The sequence below is a fragment of the Prionailurus viverrinus genome, chromosome D3, assembly GCF_022837055.1.
Source record: "Prionailurus viverrinus isolate Anna chromosome D3, UM_Priviv_1.0, whole genome shotgun sequence".
NCBI lineage: Eukaryota > Metazoa > Chordata > Mammalia > Carnivora > Felidae > Prionailurus > Prionailurus viverrinus.
Window position 1 is genome coordinate 35,870,699 of NC_062572.1, and position 17,944 is coordinate 35,888,642.

General features: G+C 46.4%; 1 protein-coding gene across 1 annotated transcript in view; it reads right to left on the reverse strand.

Moving 5' to 3' along the window:
* Window positions 1-467: 467 nt before the first annotated feature.
* The window catches only part of RAB31 (RAB31, member RAS oncogene family), a 133,710-nt gene continuing 116,233 nt past the window's right edge, over window positions 468-17,944 (reverse strand). The window contains exons 6-7 of the mRNA XM_047827913.1: window positions 17,435-17,544; window positions 468-3,891 (exon numbers count right to left, since the gene is read on the reverse strand). Of these exons, the coding sequence (XP_047683869.1) occupies window positions 3,794-3,891; window positions 17,435-17,544 (208 nt within the window). The 3' untranslated portion in view covers window positions 468-3,793. The remainder of the gene's footprint in view (window positions 3,892-17,434; window positions 17,545-17,944) is intronic.

Below are 17,944 nucleotides of genomic sequence, written 5' to 3' on the forward strand. Positions count from 1 at the left end.
TTGAGAGACAGACATGTTTGTGAGTGGGGGAGGGGCAGAGAGAGAGGGAGACAACAGAATCCGAACCAGGCTCCAGGCTCTGAGCTGTCGGCACAGAGCCCGACGCGGGGCTCGAACTCACGACCCGTGAGATCACGACCTGAGCCGAAGTCAGATGCTTAACCGGCTGAGCCACCCAGGTGCCCCTCCACAATCCTGTTTTGAGATACATATTGATGTGTGAGAGGTCCTGCATTCATTTTCATTACCCTGTAGTTTTCATCGTGTGACCGTGCCACATTTTATTACTGATTTCCTTAGGGGAAGACACTTTGCTGTTGCAAACAGCGCCAGCCAACACCCTTCTACACGTCCTCGTGTGCACAGGTACGCAAATGTCTCCGGGGAATCGCCTTTCTCTATTCCGAGGTGACTGTGGTTTAAAGAAAACTACCCTGCTGGGCATTAGAAGACAAAGACAGAGCCGGTAAAACTTACAATATTTATTAGTATGAATCAGTGTGTGTTAAACTCAAAATAACAGATACAGTTGGGCGATGTTGAGGGCAATGGCTTACTATAGAATACAAGGTGGAGAGACCCTAATCGTCTGCCGCAGTGTCTTCTATATGTGAGAACTGGGTCCAGCCCAGACAGAAGCCCTTTATAAAAACACGAGAAAAAGGAACGGTTTACACGGCAGAGCACTAACACTGGATCACTGGGTCTGCTTTCAACGATGGCGGTTGAAAGAGCGCCCTGGACACCAAATGGGTCTGAATACAGCTCCGAGCCCTTTCGCTTACAAGCTGGCTTGTAATTCAGCCCGCTGTGAGCCCTGCAGAGCAAGGTGGCGTCCCGCCAGAGGGGCTCAGCTTCAGCCACCATACGCTGCACTCCTTGATCTGAAAGGAAAGATTTCTGTCATCCAACCCTCCCTCAGAAAATGAGTTCAGGGCTCATTGGGGGCACAGCCCTTTCGTTGGCTAGAAGTTAGTTTTAGGCCTTCAACCCTCTCTCGTCTGCAAGGTAACGTCCCATTCGGCACCCTGATGTACCATTTCAACCATAAAATGGCAAGTCAATTATGTACCTACATAAAACGTTTGCATGACTCCAGCGCCATCGTGGGGGATCCCATGGGGAAAGAACCCCCGTGAGAACCCGTGCCTACACGGTACAACACATAGGCACGAGCCAGGCCCAGCCGGTGAAATGGATTACGTGTCGGTGGTAACAAATACAAAAATCATATTTACACATATACACGCCCGTGAAAGGAAAGAAAACGGAAGGAGAAAAGCAAAGTTTGGAAAATTATGTGAAGGGTTTCCATCACGTGAAACTTCTTGACGTTTTGGGCCTTTACGTAATATCACGTGGTTATAATTCAACTATCAGAACAGCCAGAACGTGATCGCGAGGCCAAAGAAAGAAAGTCGGAAAGCTTCGTTGTGGACAAAGCGCGAGCGTCTGTCTTCAGAGAAGACTCTGTGTTTGCATGAATGCTTGTGCCCAAGTGCCGTGTACTCTCTTCACCAACCGCTCGGAGTACTGATTATGTATCTATTGCCATCTGACTGGCCTGAATAGTTAAGGCGGTACAGAAAGGTAAAGGAGTGGTTCACACCCTCGATGTGCTTCTGGAAGAAAACCCTGGGCTCATACGTGGGTTGCTCGCTCGCTGCATGTGATTAACATCAGCTATTTTCATGCAAGCTGCAACCGCCGAAGGCCCAGACCAAGGCTGTGAACCCCACCGGGAGGTGTTAGCACCTTAGCTGGGCCACCAGAACAGCTGTCTAGAGACAGACCCAGGTTCTCAGGGACCGCTGGATGAGGAAAGGCTCCACGACAAGCCCGCGTGCCACCTGGAAAGGGGTCGTTCCATCTGCAGCCCCAGTTGTTTAACTTTCAAAAGGGGCGCGACAGTCACTCGGAATTGACGATGTGGAGAAAACTCTAAAAAGCCCAGCAGGGGCCCTGCTGAGACATCCCAGTGCCACTTGCTAGCAGTTTTTGAGGTGCCTGTCTGGGAGAGCTAAGAGGCCCTCTTGAACCAAAAGTAAGTTTCTCCAGCCTGCATATCCTAAGATGGTCACGCTACTTTTTGCCATCGGGGTGTGACAGTTGACGCTATCCGACTGACAGCATATTCTTGAGTTAAAAACAAAACAGAACACCTCAGTCTGCGATTCCCGCCTGTTTTCTTGATTGCAGTCCTCATAAATTAGCGTCAGCTTGGCCGCGGTCTCTCAGCGACTCTCGCTTTTTGTTGGCGGTGATCTCAGCACCTCTAACCTGTCTAGAGCAGGGTGGGCACAGCCATGACAGGACTCGGAAGCAGCAGCTCGCACTGGGTTCCTGGGAGTTTGAGGTCTTCTGTCCGCTCACAATCTCTCTCCTGGCTTTTACATTATAGGTTTTCTACTGAAGTTTGCTGGGTCTTGAATGTTCCTACCAAAAGAGGGAACCAGCCAGCCCTGTCACCAGGCTGCCTGATTACCCCCACGCAAGGCATGGATCCAAACATCCTTTAAGAATTTCCCTCCAATATAAGCCCTAATAGGAAGCCAAGGGCTTCTTGATCCCAGATATTGATGGACGTCCGAATGGTAATAAGATTTGGATTTCCAATGGAAATAGCTTTTCTTCCTTTCCATGCCTTCTCTCCCTTTCCTTCCATCGGATTCAGGCATCTTTAAGTAATTGAGCAGACAGGGCATCTAGAAGGGAAGGTTTTATGAAAGCCTACTGTCAGCTAATTAGCATTCCAGGGTGTGACCTCCGGGTAGCCCTAGCGCCCACCTGCCCAAGCCTGGCGTCTTCTAGAACGCTTTCTCCAATTCTGTAATGGCAGGGGTCTAGAATCTTAAGGTGCTGGTGCTCCCTCTGGCTGGCTTTCCTGTAACCTATTAATTGATATTATTCGGGGTGTGCCCTAAGACCTAGACTCGAACATCCCCTGGTTAATTTGCCCCCTAGATATGACGCCGTGACATACTGTCTTAGTAAAATCATAGTCTGTGCGTTAACCTTCCCTAAGAGGGTAGGCGTTTATTACTGCGGAGACGATCATACCAGACAGTGTCTGGAAAAATATTTATATCCTACATCTGTCACCGCTTACACGGTAACTACTTAAATGATTCTTTCAAACTAGGCCTCCCACTCCCAAAATTGCATGTGATATCTTAGTCAGATTTGGTGTGTTTATATATGACTGAAGGAAAACGGGCACCAAGTAAAAGAGATGTAGACAACAGTTTCTAATGCATCTTTCTCCACTTTCATCATGGCTCAAGTCTGTAGCTTGAGTGATGGGCCAATTACACTCCATTGAAAGGTAAATTAAATTAAATGAAATGAAATTAAATGAACCTTTCAGTGAAGGCTGGTCAGGAAACAGAGGCAATGGCACTGAAGAACTTAATGAAATGGGGCTGGGGAGCACAGGAAATCAGAATGGATCACCACTTTGGACTCTCACACACATTAAGCCGATGTGGCTGCTGTACAAATTTAAGAATATTTTAAGGTTTTTAACAACAACAACAACAACAATACCAAATCAGTTGTACTTGTGACCTAACACCTGTTCCCTCCCGTTTGCATTTCATGCACCAAAGGCCATTTTGTGGCAGTGTGGCAGATTTTTCTAGAAGCCTTTCCCAGGGACAGTTCCTGCCCCACCACTGCAGGTCTTCTAGGATGCCAAGCCAGCATCCCACTTCTGCCTATGTGGGGTGCCAGGCTGCCGAGAATGGGAGGTCGGCTCTGGCTTCTTCAAGTACTGTGGACCATGGCCCACGGGTCAGCAGCACCGCCGGCTGGCTTGCGTGGCTGGCTTCCCAAGTTTGATGGCTCCATTGTTTCCATTTTCATGGGGGTCCAAGGGTGGGATCTGACGACCTGGAACAAAGAGGAGGCCAGGGTTGAGTTTCTTCACTCTAGTCGGTACCACATACGCATTGCGACCCTGCTTCAACACCTCCCCTTAGTGTTTGGGTTGTACAGGGAGTAGAGGGGTCCGGGCTCTTTTCCCTCCCTCCCTCCCTCCCTCCCTCCTTGCCTCCTTGTTCTGCTGCATGAAGTTGGACTCCTGTCTAGGAAGTTGAGGAAAAACAGAAGCAGCCTCCTGAGAATGTGGATTTCCCTGGATCTGGAACCCCGTGCTCACCCAGCCACCTTCTCCACACCAGCAAGGGCCCACTGCTTCCTCTCCAGCCCTCCCACGGGTCTGTCCTACCGGAATGAGCTCCTGCATGGCAGCAAGGCTTCCACAGTAACTGTGAGGGCTCATCTTTTCTGCTTCTTCAAGTAGAACCCGACTGGGAATTGTAATCTTCCTAAGAATATCATCTGTTAACACCTAGCTCCCCATCCTGCATCCTGCCGTGTGCAAATAAGCTTATTCTTACTTAATGTAATTTTAAGAAGTGTCCTAGAGTCTCTGCAAAGAAACACAACGTAAAGATTAAAAAGGCGATCGTGGAGGATGGGGAGGTGGTAGCGAAAGGGTATGTGGTTTCTTTTGGGGATGATAAAGATAGTCTCTTTTTTTAATGTTTAATTATTCTTGAGAGAGAGAGTGTGCACGCTCGCGCGTGAGTGGGGGAGGGGCGGGGGAGGCGGGGACAGAGGATCTGAAGTAGGGCTCCACCCTGACAATGGACAGCCCAACGCAGGGCCCGAAATCAAGAACCAAACCGCGAGATCCTGACCTGAGCAGAAGTCAGCCGCTTAACCGACTGAGCCACTCAGGCCCCCCGAGATGATAAAGATGTGCCAAAACTGACTGTGCTCTTAGATGAACATCTCCGTGAATATGCTAACAGCTACTGAATTGTACACTTCGAACTGATGAAAATGTATAGTATGTGAGTTTTAGGTCAATAAAGCGGCCTCTACAAAAGGCGACAGGATCCGGAAATAAAATTTGTTTAGAACCTCGCAGTTTGCAAAGATGTTCACAGACACTGTCTTCACTTAATCCTGGGAGGTCGGCGTGATGGCTGTTAGTATCATTGTTTTACCAAGCTTCAGACATCTCCGGTTACATGCTGAAAGGCACATCCACAGCAAGCGGCGCGTGTGGCTCTTTAATTATAACCTACATCTTGATTTTCTGATGGGTCCCGAAGCCCGTGTCCTTCTAACTGCCCCGCGTTAGCCCTCCGTGCTACATTCCTAGGCCCCGTAAAAAGTAAAGCTTGTTCAGATGAGCTCATCAGCATATCAGTTCACTAAATAATCAGGGATTAGAAATGGAAGGGAAATCAGTTCCAAAGACAAAGTCCTTCAGTGCCAGTGGATGTTACCTGCGGACTATAAAGAGTCAAACTGCCTGGAAGAGGCAGAAAGAGTCGATGACAAAGATATTGATGTATTGCGCAGATCGGGTGATATGGCCACTCATCAAAGCCCAAGCAGAGAGGTTAAGGTCATTGGCAGTTGGCCCAAATCCGAAATCAATGGTAGAACTCTTCATCTCACTATGAAGCGGATGAGAAGATCCCAATAACTTCTGAAGCTACTACTCCAGTCAGTTCCCGGACAGCCGACCAAACTATGCAGAGCTATTGCACACGGGTCTCCAAACAGCTCAGTCCTGATCCAGAAGCAACTGAGAATGTCAGTACGTACTCTTCTCCTTTGGACACGCTGTGGTGTTTTTTTGTTTTTTTAATTAGTCATAATTAAAAGGAAGTAAACAAAATGCTCCTTCTAGTTTGTCAATCTTAAGCGATAGAGGGGAAAGTTCCCAACGACTACCCATAGCCTGATTTGTTTAGGTCAGATCTTGCCAATCAAGCGTTACTTCCTCCCCAAGAGGAAGCGCTGTGTTTGGGAGGAATGATGGTGCCCAGTTATATCATTATTTAAATGTGTAAGATTTCAGGTGCCTCCTGGATGTGTTCGGTGCTGCAACAGGGGCTTTTGCTTTTGCATCTGGAACGCTTGGGGCCAAGATTATAACTCTGATTGGTGGAAGCCGTTGCCCTAGTTAACTAAGACAAGTACCATTCGCTGATTACTATTTTTGACAATATCAGAATCAACATCCTATGCCAACATCAACTTCAGGGTATTCTTCGGTTGTTACCTCTAAAGTCAGCAAAGTAGAATTACGCTATTAGCCCTCTCATCTTTGACTTTTTCCACATGCCTCATGCTGTAAGTTTGCGTAAGGTTTTTCCTATGAAATGCACCCCAAATACAAAAGAACCTTATGCATACAATACACATTGAAGTCACAAAGGTAGAGTGAAAATCTAGAGACAAAGGGCATATGGAAGGCACAATGGGAACGAATGTCCGGGCAACCCATCCCCATCTGCCTTGCTCTGTCCTTCCTCCTCCCTCTTTCCTGCCTCCCACTTCTCTCCTCCACGGGCAGTAACCACGACAACGTTTAGAATACAAGGTTCAGGAGACCCACATCATGCCTCAAGCAGACTCCTTTGTTTTAAACTGTTAGCAGTGTTTTCGAATCAGTTGTTCAGCCTGGCTTCGTAGAGGCACCGGGTCCCATGTATCTTCAGAATATGCAAAATCTCACTGATTGGAACAAAGTATTTCTCAAAGACAGAGTTAGACTTCATTCTTCTCCTCTGATAAAAAGAGTGCTGAGATCTGAGAGGTGGTGTCGCGGTTACGTGAACTCGGACAAGCTAGTTAGTGTTTTCAAGACTTCCTTTCCTCGCCTATAAAAAGAATGTGAGACAGTAACTTGACAGCTGCTGTCCATATCCCTCCATGGCCACTACCAATGTGGGAGGAACTAACGGCAATAAACGGGGCCTGGGTGCCCCTCGGGTGGAGTCTGCATGGGGAGCAGGGCTCAGGTACTAGGAGCGGGACCCGTCCTGCTCTCCTACAAAACACAACCTGGGACGGGGCCACCCATCCCCGCTTCAAACAGTGAGAAGAAAGGAAATGCTTCCATTTTAGGGCAGAGGTTGAGGAAAGCTGAGTCATAACGACGAGGCAAGCACCTTAAAAAGAGAAGGAAGCCAATAGTGCTGTGAAAACACAAGAGCTCCGATCTTGTGATCTGAGTTATTTGGAACTTACTGAAAGGTGAAATGCACTTAGACAAAGGAATGGCTCTGGAAAACGGCCAAGGCATTTTGTACCAAGGTGATCACACAACTGAATCGGTATTAATTACATGGGCATAGAATAGGACAAATATATTAGAGACACAAACATCTGAAAAGGCCCTGAGCATCATCCTCTGTGGGTTTCCACTCTTATAAAAATGTCCTTTGAGTACACGATCTCCGTAATGGGTCATCCTTGAGCAGAAATCCCAGGCCAGGGTGTTTATTTTAACAAGGTTCAGATTGTGTAAGATTCTGCTTGGGAAAAGTTCAAGGGCCGTTTTTTTTGTTTTGGTTTGGTTTTTGGGTTTTTTTTTTTTTTTTGTCTTTTTTGAAATTCAGTTTTCCCGAAAGTTGACAGCCCAGAGGAAAAACAGGTTTTATAAACGGTTCCTCAGGAATGCGATACGTGAAAAAACAAATTGCAAGCCTATAAATGTGATCATGGCTCTGGACTGGGGACCGTAAACGCTTTCACACACAACAAAAATAAGACAGCGTGCTTGGCTACAGCTGTCCTTCCTTCTTGGGTGCAGGACGGGCCATTCCCTGCACGAGCCTGGAGGCCTCCCCGGTTAATTCTGCTGTTCACATTCTTCTCCCCTTTCATCGCAGTTTAGGATTTACTTGGCTCGGCCATTTTCTGTTGAGTGTGAGAGGTGCTGCCATAATTGCTCTCTAACTTCCATTTCCTGATCCTGATTTTCCGAATCATCCTGATTAGTAAACTGACCAACAGGACTTGAAAGTAGTTAGCCTTGATAATGGCCTTCAAGCCTCTCCATTTAGAGAGGGGCGTCTCTATGGAACACTGCCCTTACAGTGGGGACAGGGGGGACACTCATGCCACTTGAGTCGTTCAAAACTGCCCTTTAACTGCTGTAAAGAAGATAATCTTGGAATTACCAGATGACCTTGAATGTCAGAGTCTAGACCCAAGAAATGAGCTAACATTCTATATAGGATCAGAATGACTCAGGAGACACAGAGTGAGTTTCGCCAGGAGGCTTGCAGGAAGTCCAGGTCAAAGATGAGGACAGCCTTGACCTTGGTGACATTAAGAGAAGTAGAGGAGCACCTGGCTGGCTTAGTTGGAGGCGTGTGGGACTCTCGATCCCAGGGTTGTGAGTTCAAGCCCTACATTGTGGGTAGAGGTTAAAGATTAATAAACAAATAAATATTAGAAAGAGAAGTAGGAAACAAGGATGGACGGGACTGCAGGAAGATACTTGGGAGGATGTGACAATTGACTGGCAGTAGGGTGGCGAGAGGGATAGAGAAAAGCAAAGATGGGGCCCCTGGGTGGTTCAGTAGGTTAAGCTGTGCTTGCAGCTCAGAGCCTGGAGCCTGCTTTGGATTCTGTGTCTCTCTCTCTCTCTGTCTCTCTCCCTCTGCCCCTCTTCTGCTCTGTCTCTCTCTCAAAAAATAAATAAACATTAAAACAAAAAAAAAAAAAAGAGAAAATCAAAGATAAATGTCTAGGCTGCTGAAGGAATGGTGACATTCACAGAGAGGGAAGAGGGGGAGGTCACCACTGGCTGTTAGACCAAGATGCCAGTTATCTTCACAACGGGGAGGCCTAAGTTACTCGAAAATCATTAGGCTTCCTTACCATTCAAGGGCATCTTTCCCTTTTATTTTTCTTTTGAAATTAATAGACTCCATTGATTGAATAGTTTTAGGTTTACAGAAAAAGTTGAGCATATCGTACAGAAAGCTCCTAAGACTCCTCCCCCTCATTCCCAACTTTCCCCCTTTTAACGACTTGTACAACTGGGGAACATTTATTACGAGTGACGAACCACCATTGATTATTACGAACTAAAGTCCACAGGTTACATTAGGGCTCATTTGGGGCTCATTTTATCAACATCCTCTGGGTTTTGATAAATGCATAATGGTAGGCATTCACCGTGACACATAGAATAGTTTCACTGCCCTAAAAATCCTCTGTGCTCCACTATTCATCCCTCCCGCCTTCCCTCCGTGAGCCTGTGGTGACCATTGATCTTTCTACTGTCCCTATAGGTTTGCCTTTTCCAGAATGTCACGTAGTTGGAATCCTATAGTATGTAACCTTTTCTGATTGGCTTCTTATCACTAAGTAAGACGCATTTATTCATGCACATCTTTCTATGGCCTGATAGCTCATTTCTTATTACTGAAGGATTATTCCATTGAATAGGATACGTCCCCTCAATTTTTTTATTTTAACACTTAAAACATGACACAAAAACACAAGCCACAAGGGGTGCCTGGGTGGCCCAGTCAGTTAAACATCCAACTCTTGACTTTGGCTCAGGTTGTGATCTCACAGTTTGTGAGTTTGAGCCCCACATCAGGTTCTGTGCTGACGGGGCAGAGTGTGCTTGGGATTCTCTCTCTCTTTCTCTTTTTCTCTCTCTCTCTACCCTTCCCCTGTGTGCATGCTCTCTCAATCTCAAAATAAATAAGTAAATAAACAAACTTAAAAAAAAAAAACACACCACAAGCCACAAGGGAAAAATCTAACAAATCAGACTTCATCAAAATTAAAAACTTCTGCTCTTCCAAAGACATTCTCAAGAAAATGAAAAGGTAAGCCACAATCTGAGAGACGATATTTGAAAAAACAAATATCTGATAACACGTATCCAAAATATACAAATAATCTTTAAAACTCAACAGTAAGAGGGATGCCTGGGTGACTCAGTCGTTTGAGTGTCTGACTTCAGCTCAGGTCATGATCTTACGGCTTGTGAGTTTGAGCCCCGCGTCGGGCTCTGTGCTGACAGCTCGCAGCCTGGAGCCTGCTTGGGATTCTGTGTCTCATTCTCTCTCTGCCCCTCCCCCACTTGTGCTCTGTCTCTCTCTGTCTCTCAAAAATAAGTAAATGTAAAAAAAAAAAAACCTAAAAAATTAAAAAAAAACCCTCAACAATAAGAAAGCAAACAACTCAATACAAAACAGGCAAAATTTAAACCAACACTTCACCAAAGAAGACACAAGGATTGCAAATAAGCACATAAGAAAGCACTCAATGTTGTTAGTCATTAAGAAGATGGGCATTGAAACCACAAGGAGAGGGGCGCCTGGGTGGCTCAGTTGGTTGAGTGTCTGACTTAGGCTCAGGTCATGATCTCGCAGTTTGTGAGTTCAAGCCCCACATGGGGCTCTGTGCTGACAGCTCAGGGCCTGGAGCCGGCTTCGGATTCTGTGTCTCCCTCTTTCTCTCTGCCCCTCCCCGTGCACATGCATGCATGCTCTCGCTCTCAAAAATAAATAAATAAACTTAAACAAACAACGACAAAAAGAAATTGCATGATTCCCTCATGGAGAGGCAATCTCTTGCGCAAGAGGCTTAAAATACATAGCAACTGATCACTCTGTGTGAAATTTATTTGCATCCTGATCCAGACAAACTGTAAAATGCAAACAAAGAAACCATTTAGGGCAAACATGAGCCATATTTGGCGATATTAATATGATAACGGTATTGTGATTACTAATGTAATAATGAAATTGTTATGTAAAAAAAGTTACATTCTGAAAATATTTACAGGTGAAATCTGGAATTTCCTTCAAAATAATTCAGGTGGAGGAGAGTGAGGGGGAATGTGGGGGTAGAGATGAAATCAGCTTGGTTATGAGTGCATGCTGGTTCACTATGGTATTTGGTTTACTGATGTATATTTAACAAATTTTCCAAAATAAAGCCCGATTTAAAAACAATTTTTTTAACATTTTTATTTATTTTTGAGAGAGAGACAGAGCACGAGTAGGGGAGGGGCAGAGAGAGAGGGAGACACAGAATCCGATGCAGGCTCCAGGCTCTGAGCTGTCAGCACAGAGCCCAACCTCAGGGCTCGAATCCACCAACCATGAGATCATGAGATCACGACCTGAGCCGAAGTCGGACTTACTTAACCAACTGAGCCACCCAGGTGCCCCAAAAGCGAAAGAGAGAGAGAGAGAGAGAGAGGAAGAGCACATGAGCAGGGGAGGGGCAGAAAGGGGGGGGGGGAGGAGAGAGAGAGAGAGAGAGAGAGAGAGAGAGAGAGAGAGAGACAACGCAAAGCAGGCTCCACGCTGCCAGCACAGAGCTGGAACCCACAAACTGGGAGATCATGACCTAAGTGGAAACCAAGAGCCAGCCGCTTAACCAACTGAGCCACCCAGGCGCCCCAAGTCTGATTTTATTTTTGGTTTTGTTCCTGTTCCCTGGAATCTCACCACCATGAAACAACCACTATTCACATTTTAAGCCTACGTATGTATCCCTCCACCTGTTGCCCAGGATACATTGTTTACTTACTATATACACTACATGGTTCAGACTTTATAAAATCAAGATATTATACGAACCAGTCTGTAACTTCTGTTTCACATTCAGCAATTTCTCTTTTCATGTCAGGAATACAGATATACATCATCATCTTACATCACTAGTTTATACTGGTGTATCGTGGTTGGCTTGTTGTTGTTTTTTTTAAACGATTTCCCACCTTTGGGACGGTTAAGTCATTTCTTGTTTTTCACCATTATGAATAATGTTATCCTAAACTGCCATAGGCAATGAGCAGTGAGGCGGACTAGAAGTTGCAGGCATGTTTCCGGAGGCCCTGTCAGCCTTCTAACACCGGCTGCTTGCTTAGTAGCTCTGTGACCTAGAGCAGGTTACAGACCTCTCCAAGCCTTAAGGTCCGCGTGTGTAACACAGGGATGGCAACAGCGGCCTATTCCACAGGACAAATGGTGTACTGATGAGTTAATATACATGTAAGCAATTTCAACAATGGGACAGAATGCGAACTTGCTAGGTGTTAGACATTACTGCTACATTTTGCACCCCTGATCAGTGTCTGCTTCGGAATCATCAGGATAAAAGATAACGCATGTTCAGGGCTTTTGATACCCCCATGTGTCCATATTCTGAAAACGACATTATTTCACAGACATCCCCTATTATTGCGGTCCCTAAATTAACTTTTTGGATGTAAGAAAGTAGACAGGAGATGTAGGTCTTTGTCCTTTCCTGCGACTTAATGGCCAAACTTACCTTCATTGGACAGCTTGCTACAGTACTATGAAATTTGCAAATGCTTTGTTTTGTTTTTAAATTTCTTTCTCCTGCTCCAAACAAAAAGTAACTACTGGAGAATTTCAAAAATCCAGAGCACTTAAAATAGCTAACACTCCGTGCAAAGAATGATCACAGAACAAAACCTGATCACTGCCCACAAGTCTCAACTTCCTGCCTGTCGAATGAACACTCTATTCTGATTTCTCCAAACCAATATGCTTGTACCTCTAATTATATTCACTTGTAAAAATATTTCTCACCTCGTTCTCAATCTGCTAACCAACCAACAAAAAACCTAGTTTGATGTCCACAATGTCTCCAGATGTGATTTTCAGAAGAAAGCCTTGTGTTCTCTTGTCCATTCAAATTAACCAGAACAAAAGCACAGCTGTCTGGCCGAGGTCCCACCCCCAAACAGACCTTCTTCTGGTGAGCCTGCAGCCCCACCTCTTTTTGCCCTCAGGGAGAGTTAAAAACACCACCACCAATAACAAAATGGTATTGGAGTTGAAATGATTAAAATCCACAAACCAAAACTTGTGTTTCTCACACTCCAGAATCCAGTCGGCCAAGCTTGCAACAGATGCAGCCCCAAGAGAACCTGCTCATTGGCTGGCCGTCCTCATTCCAGGATCGGGGACCCAGGGAGCACGGAGCACACGGCTCTCTCCCTCGGCCTCCCAGCCCGGCCTGTTGCCCGTGTTACTGGCTCCACTTCTGAAAAATTTTTGAAATTCGCGTCCACGCCCCTCCCGGTCCCAGCCTCCTCTCTCCAGTGTGACTGCAGCGGCACCCTAATCGGGGAGCCATTTCCAACCTTCCTCCCCCTGTCCACTCCCCAAGGGTGATCGTTCAGCGTGTACTGGGTATGCCACACCCCCCTTAAAATCCTCGAGAGCCTTCCAGAATATCACCTCCTTCTTCCCAATGCAACGCCCGAGCAAGGACCTGGCTCCGTCTCCACCCTCCCCACCCGGGGGTGCCGGAGCTCGCCACCTGCCGTCCTGCGGCCTCCTTTCTGCTAAATGCAGCCCACCGCTTCTGGCCTCAGGAACTCAGCTCACGGTGCTCACTCGACTTGAGGCTCCTCCTGAGCTCTTTGCCCAAGTGGACTCCCCCCATTTTCCAGGTCCTGCTTCAAATCATTTCCCTGGGAAGATCTCCCCCACCGATCTCAAGTCCCCACCTGCCACTATTCCTGCAATCCTTGTTCTTTGGCTTCAAAGCATTTATTACAACGTGTCGTCATATACCCATTTGGCTCTCTGCCGACAGGTGTCATCCAACCTTAAGTCCCCGTAGAAGACTGACTGTGTTTCACTTGATCTGGTGACCACGCTGAATTACTACCTCCGGGAACATCATGAGGCGGGGAGGAAGATCCGAATTCAAAAAACCGAATTTGGCACTATCCTGTCTACGCGCCTTAGCTTCACGGGGAACACGACAGAGCAAGACCTGCTCGCGGAGAACTTGCACGAGGTGCACACCATGTTCTTTTAACGCGCTCACTGAATTTAACCACTTAAAAGTGTTCAAGTGTCAGAACGACGGGGGAAACCGGAGGTAACCTCAGGAGCCACCCACGAGAGTTGGGGCAGGTGAAGACTTTGTGAAGGAAAAAGACATGAACCGGACCTTCGAGGAATTAAGGTTTGCAGGAAGGAGAAGAGAAGCATCGCATTGATGGCCGGAGAAAGCTAGTGGATGGAAGAGGAGATCAAGGCAAGGCCCGGAGCTCTGGATCCTGCCTTTCAGGATTACAGAGTCAGGCAGAGAGTAGTTGGCCAGAAGCGTTGGGTTTTCATTTGTGACACTGTAATGAGTAAACGGCAACAAGAATATTCTTTGTGCTTTCACACACCAACCGGCACACTCAAAGGTGCCACAATTTTCTCGGCCAAGAAGAATTATGTCTTAACTCAAAGAGGAAAACTGATGTTCAAATTAAAGGCATGAGACCTCAAGAAAGGAACAGAAATAGCTCTGGGGAGAAATGCATGGAAGGGAATGAGCCATATGCAGTGGGGCAAAGGAGATCCAAAAACGTCATCGAGGAGAGGGTCCCTGGAGGAATGCCAGTCAGAGCACAGTGTGGGGACAGACTGTGTGCCAATCCCGCCCCCCCCCCCAAATAAAACAGGACAGCACCTTTACAGGCTCCTTTATAGGGTAGCTTTAGCCTTTGAAAACAGATAATATTTCGTGAAACAATTTCCTGTTAGTAAATACATTAACTCCTGCTCAGAAAACACAGTGGTCTCCTTTCTGCTTTATGAACACCCTGGGAACACAGAAGAGGAACGTTGGTCTCTTCGCCCAAGTCGATACGAATTAATTTTGCTTAAACACACCTTCTTAAAGGGCTTTTACTCTCACCACTTTTACCGTATCCTTTCTCCCAGGCACGTTTGTCTCTGGAACACTGCTTTGAGGAGCATACAAGTCAGCAATACCCCATTCTATTTTGAGCACAGGAGGATCACATGTAACACAAGTAGGAGCAGGAGAGAAAACATAAATGCAAAGTCGGCCGCAGTGTATTTAGTTGTACCTGGTACTGCATTTCAAGTCAACCTGTAATTAGGCTACAACACCCTGTTGTGAAGAAATTCACCCGAAGGAGTGAAGACGCCCCAGCGCTTACAGCACCTACCTACGAGGTCTTGCTGTGGGCCGAGTATCTAGAAGCTTCTTTGCTAAGGCAATTTTTTTTTTCTTTTTTGAGAGAGCGGGCGAGCAGGGGAGGGGCAAACGGGGGAGAGAGAGAGTAAGAGAGAGAGAGAGAAAGAATCTCAAACAGGTTCCGCAGCCCTCGTAGAGCCCAACGCAGGGCTTGATCTCACGACCCTGGGATCACAACCCAATCAAGAGTCAAAGGCTTAACTGACTGAGGAACCCAGGTGCTCTGTAAGGCAGTGTTAACCAAAGTATAATGAAACAGAAGCAAGAACTTGTTTCTTTGACCTGGAAGACGAAGTGATACAGCTGTTCTACGGCTTATACAGGAATTAATTATTGGAAGCCATCATTACCCACTGCTTTAAGCAAAACATTTGCTTTTTCTTAAATGAAGCGGACCACCAAGATCTTGGGAATTCCTTACTCAAAGTCCCCATCACCTTGAGCCATAAAGTCCTCCTAGGGGTGAACAGGTGTCTACTGGCTGGACCGCCCAAAAAAATATCTTTCAAGTGGAGATGTTAACACTTTCGGCTTAGGCTTATTTTCTTCCTTGCAGTTCTTATTTTGCTCTTCGTTTTAATAACGATCTGTGTAAGCCTCAGGAAGTCTCCCAGCTCATGAAGAATCCTTAAGCTGACTCTCAGGTATGCAGAGCGCTGTGTTTCCTTCACTGGGCACTGCTGGCCACACCATCTGCCTTCCAGGGCTAAAGCTGGGGGAAGGGCTCTAGAACATATAAGGAGCTGCACAAAGGGAAGGGGTCAATGTCATCGGGAGCTCTCTAGCATCACTAAGCAAAACCTTTAGCCCAAACAAAGTGCTGAATGGTCGCACCACTTGCCTAACACACCAGAAAAGCCAGACGCCGCCAGAAAAGAATGAGTTTGATCCGAGGGAAAATGAGGTTAATGGAATGACTTCAAGCCAAACTCTCTTAAGAGGCCGCCCAGCATTCCACAGCTACAGAGGACAGCTGAGCATTCCATCTATGGCCCATTTTCAGGACGGAGCAGGAGTCTGGGGATCCAGGGTTTCCAACATAAAATTACAGCCTACCACCCTCAAGTTCAACCACTAAGGTCAATGCACTTGGATTGACGCTATTTTGTTGAGAGGGTGAAATAACAGCGGGCGAACGAATCCTTCCGAAGGAGGACGGGAGGGAAGGTGACGTGGACCCCCATGAACACGTGAGGCTGGGCCGTGTAGGCCTTAGCTGTGCGTTCTTGCGCATTTCCGTATCATGTAGGTAACCCCAGTCAGAGTTCCCCATCTCCAGTGAATTCTCCATCAAGCCAAGAGAAACAAACACAATAATCCCTGCTGTGGGTTCTCAGAGCCTAAAGTAAGGAACCAAAACCAGTTAAAAGGAAATCAAATCTGTTCTGGGAAATGAAGGCCCCTCGGACGTTGAGAGCACCGCCAACTATGACCTCAGGCAGAAGAGAGATCAAACCGTCAGTTTCCCCTCTGGAATTCCCTTCTGGAATTGTCTGGGGCCAGATAAGATCTTTGGGAACAACTGCCAACTGTTCAGGGGTTCAACTTTTCATGAGGCGGGGACCCTGGGCCTCTGCACCTCAGTAAACATGGACGCCTCTGCAAAGTCCCCGATTATGCTCTGGAGGCATCTCAGGACAGTTTCTCAAGACAGCTGTCAGCAGGTAGCTCTCTGAGGGGACCCAGCGCAGACATCTTTACCAAAGAAGCTGTGAAGGGGAAATCTGGCCATCAGCTGGGAAACAGCTCTGAAATAAAGCTTACATATGGGGAACCAGCATAAAGGAAGAGAATTATAATGTGACCCTGAACAGGAGACAAAGAAGAGAGCGGACCTTCCACTAACTGATCAGAAATGAGAGAAACCTTTACAAAATCGACTGTCTGCCCAGTCCCCAATTTCTGGTTTTGAGGGGTGGAGACTCAGTTTTTGTTGATGACCCCCAGGCAAAAGAAATCACTAACTTATTTTTGGGTTTTTTGTTTTGTTTATTTTGTTTGCTAGAGTCCTTCCGTTTAATGCACGACGTTAGTCTTCTATACCTTATCGCTACTTATTTTATTTCTCTTCCCCTCAACATACGAACATAAAATGCTATCACATACACAACCTTTTTTAAGTTTATTTATTTTAAGACAGAGAGAGAGAGAGAAGAGAGAACCAGCAGGGGAGGGGCAGAGAGACAGGGAGACAGAAGACCTGAAGGGGGCTCTGCACTGACAGAAGAGAGCCGGATGTGGGGCTCGAACCCACGAACCGCGAGATCACGACCTGAGCCTAAGTTGGACGGCAACTGACGGAGCCACCCAGGTGCCCCATACTCAACCGTTTAATTAAAATGACTTATTTTGCAACAGAGGTACTTCGTTTTGATTCACAAAACACAGAATCAACAGGTCAAAGCACAGAGCTATAGAAATTCAGAATCGGGAGGCACATATAGGTCCAGACTCACGAGTACAGACTGAGACTTTTATGTCCGCGGCGTCAGACAAATTCACACCGAGGGAAAGCCTGAGTGCAGCCCTCTGTGATTTTATGCTTTGACTCCCAGAAGCATACAAATGCAGGCAAAGCTGAAAATGCAATTCAGGTACTTACTGATTCCTTGAAAGAGCTCTTCGATATTAATAGCATTTTTTGCACTTGTTTCAACCACGACAGCACCTATGGATTCGGCATATTCCTTAGCGTCCTTCAGGGGAACTTCCCTGGAAAAGAGGTCACACCCGGACAGAAATGAATGCTCATTTGTAAAATATAAATAACCCAACAGACCAACAAAAAGCTCACGTGGAAACAGCTCCTTTACTGTCCTGCAGGATGACTCGATTGCTCAGCAAGTATCGAAAACCTAGCATGGGGAGAACACTTTAAAATCTGGTCTCTGGCATCCCTGGAGGTTAAGATGTGCATGTATAAAATGCTGTCTCTGGTCACAGAGGGGAAGAATTCTAGATCATTAGAAAAACTCGTTATGAGGATGGCAGCATATATTCCAGCTTTCGGAGTTAGGGCTGATTGCAATTCTTTTCCCGTAAAAATGACTCATTATATATTTTCAAAATTTTGTGCATGCGTGTGCATGGTCCTGCACACACACATGCTTTT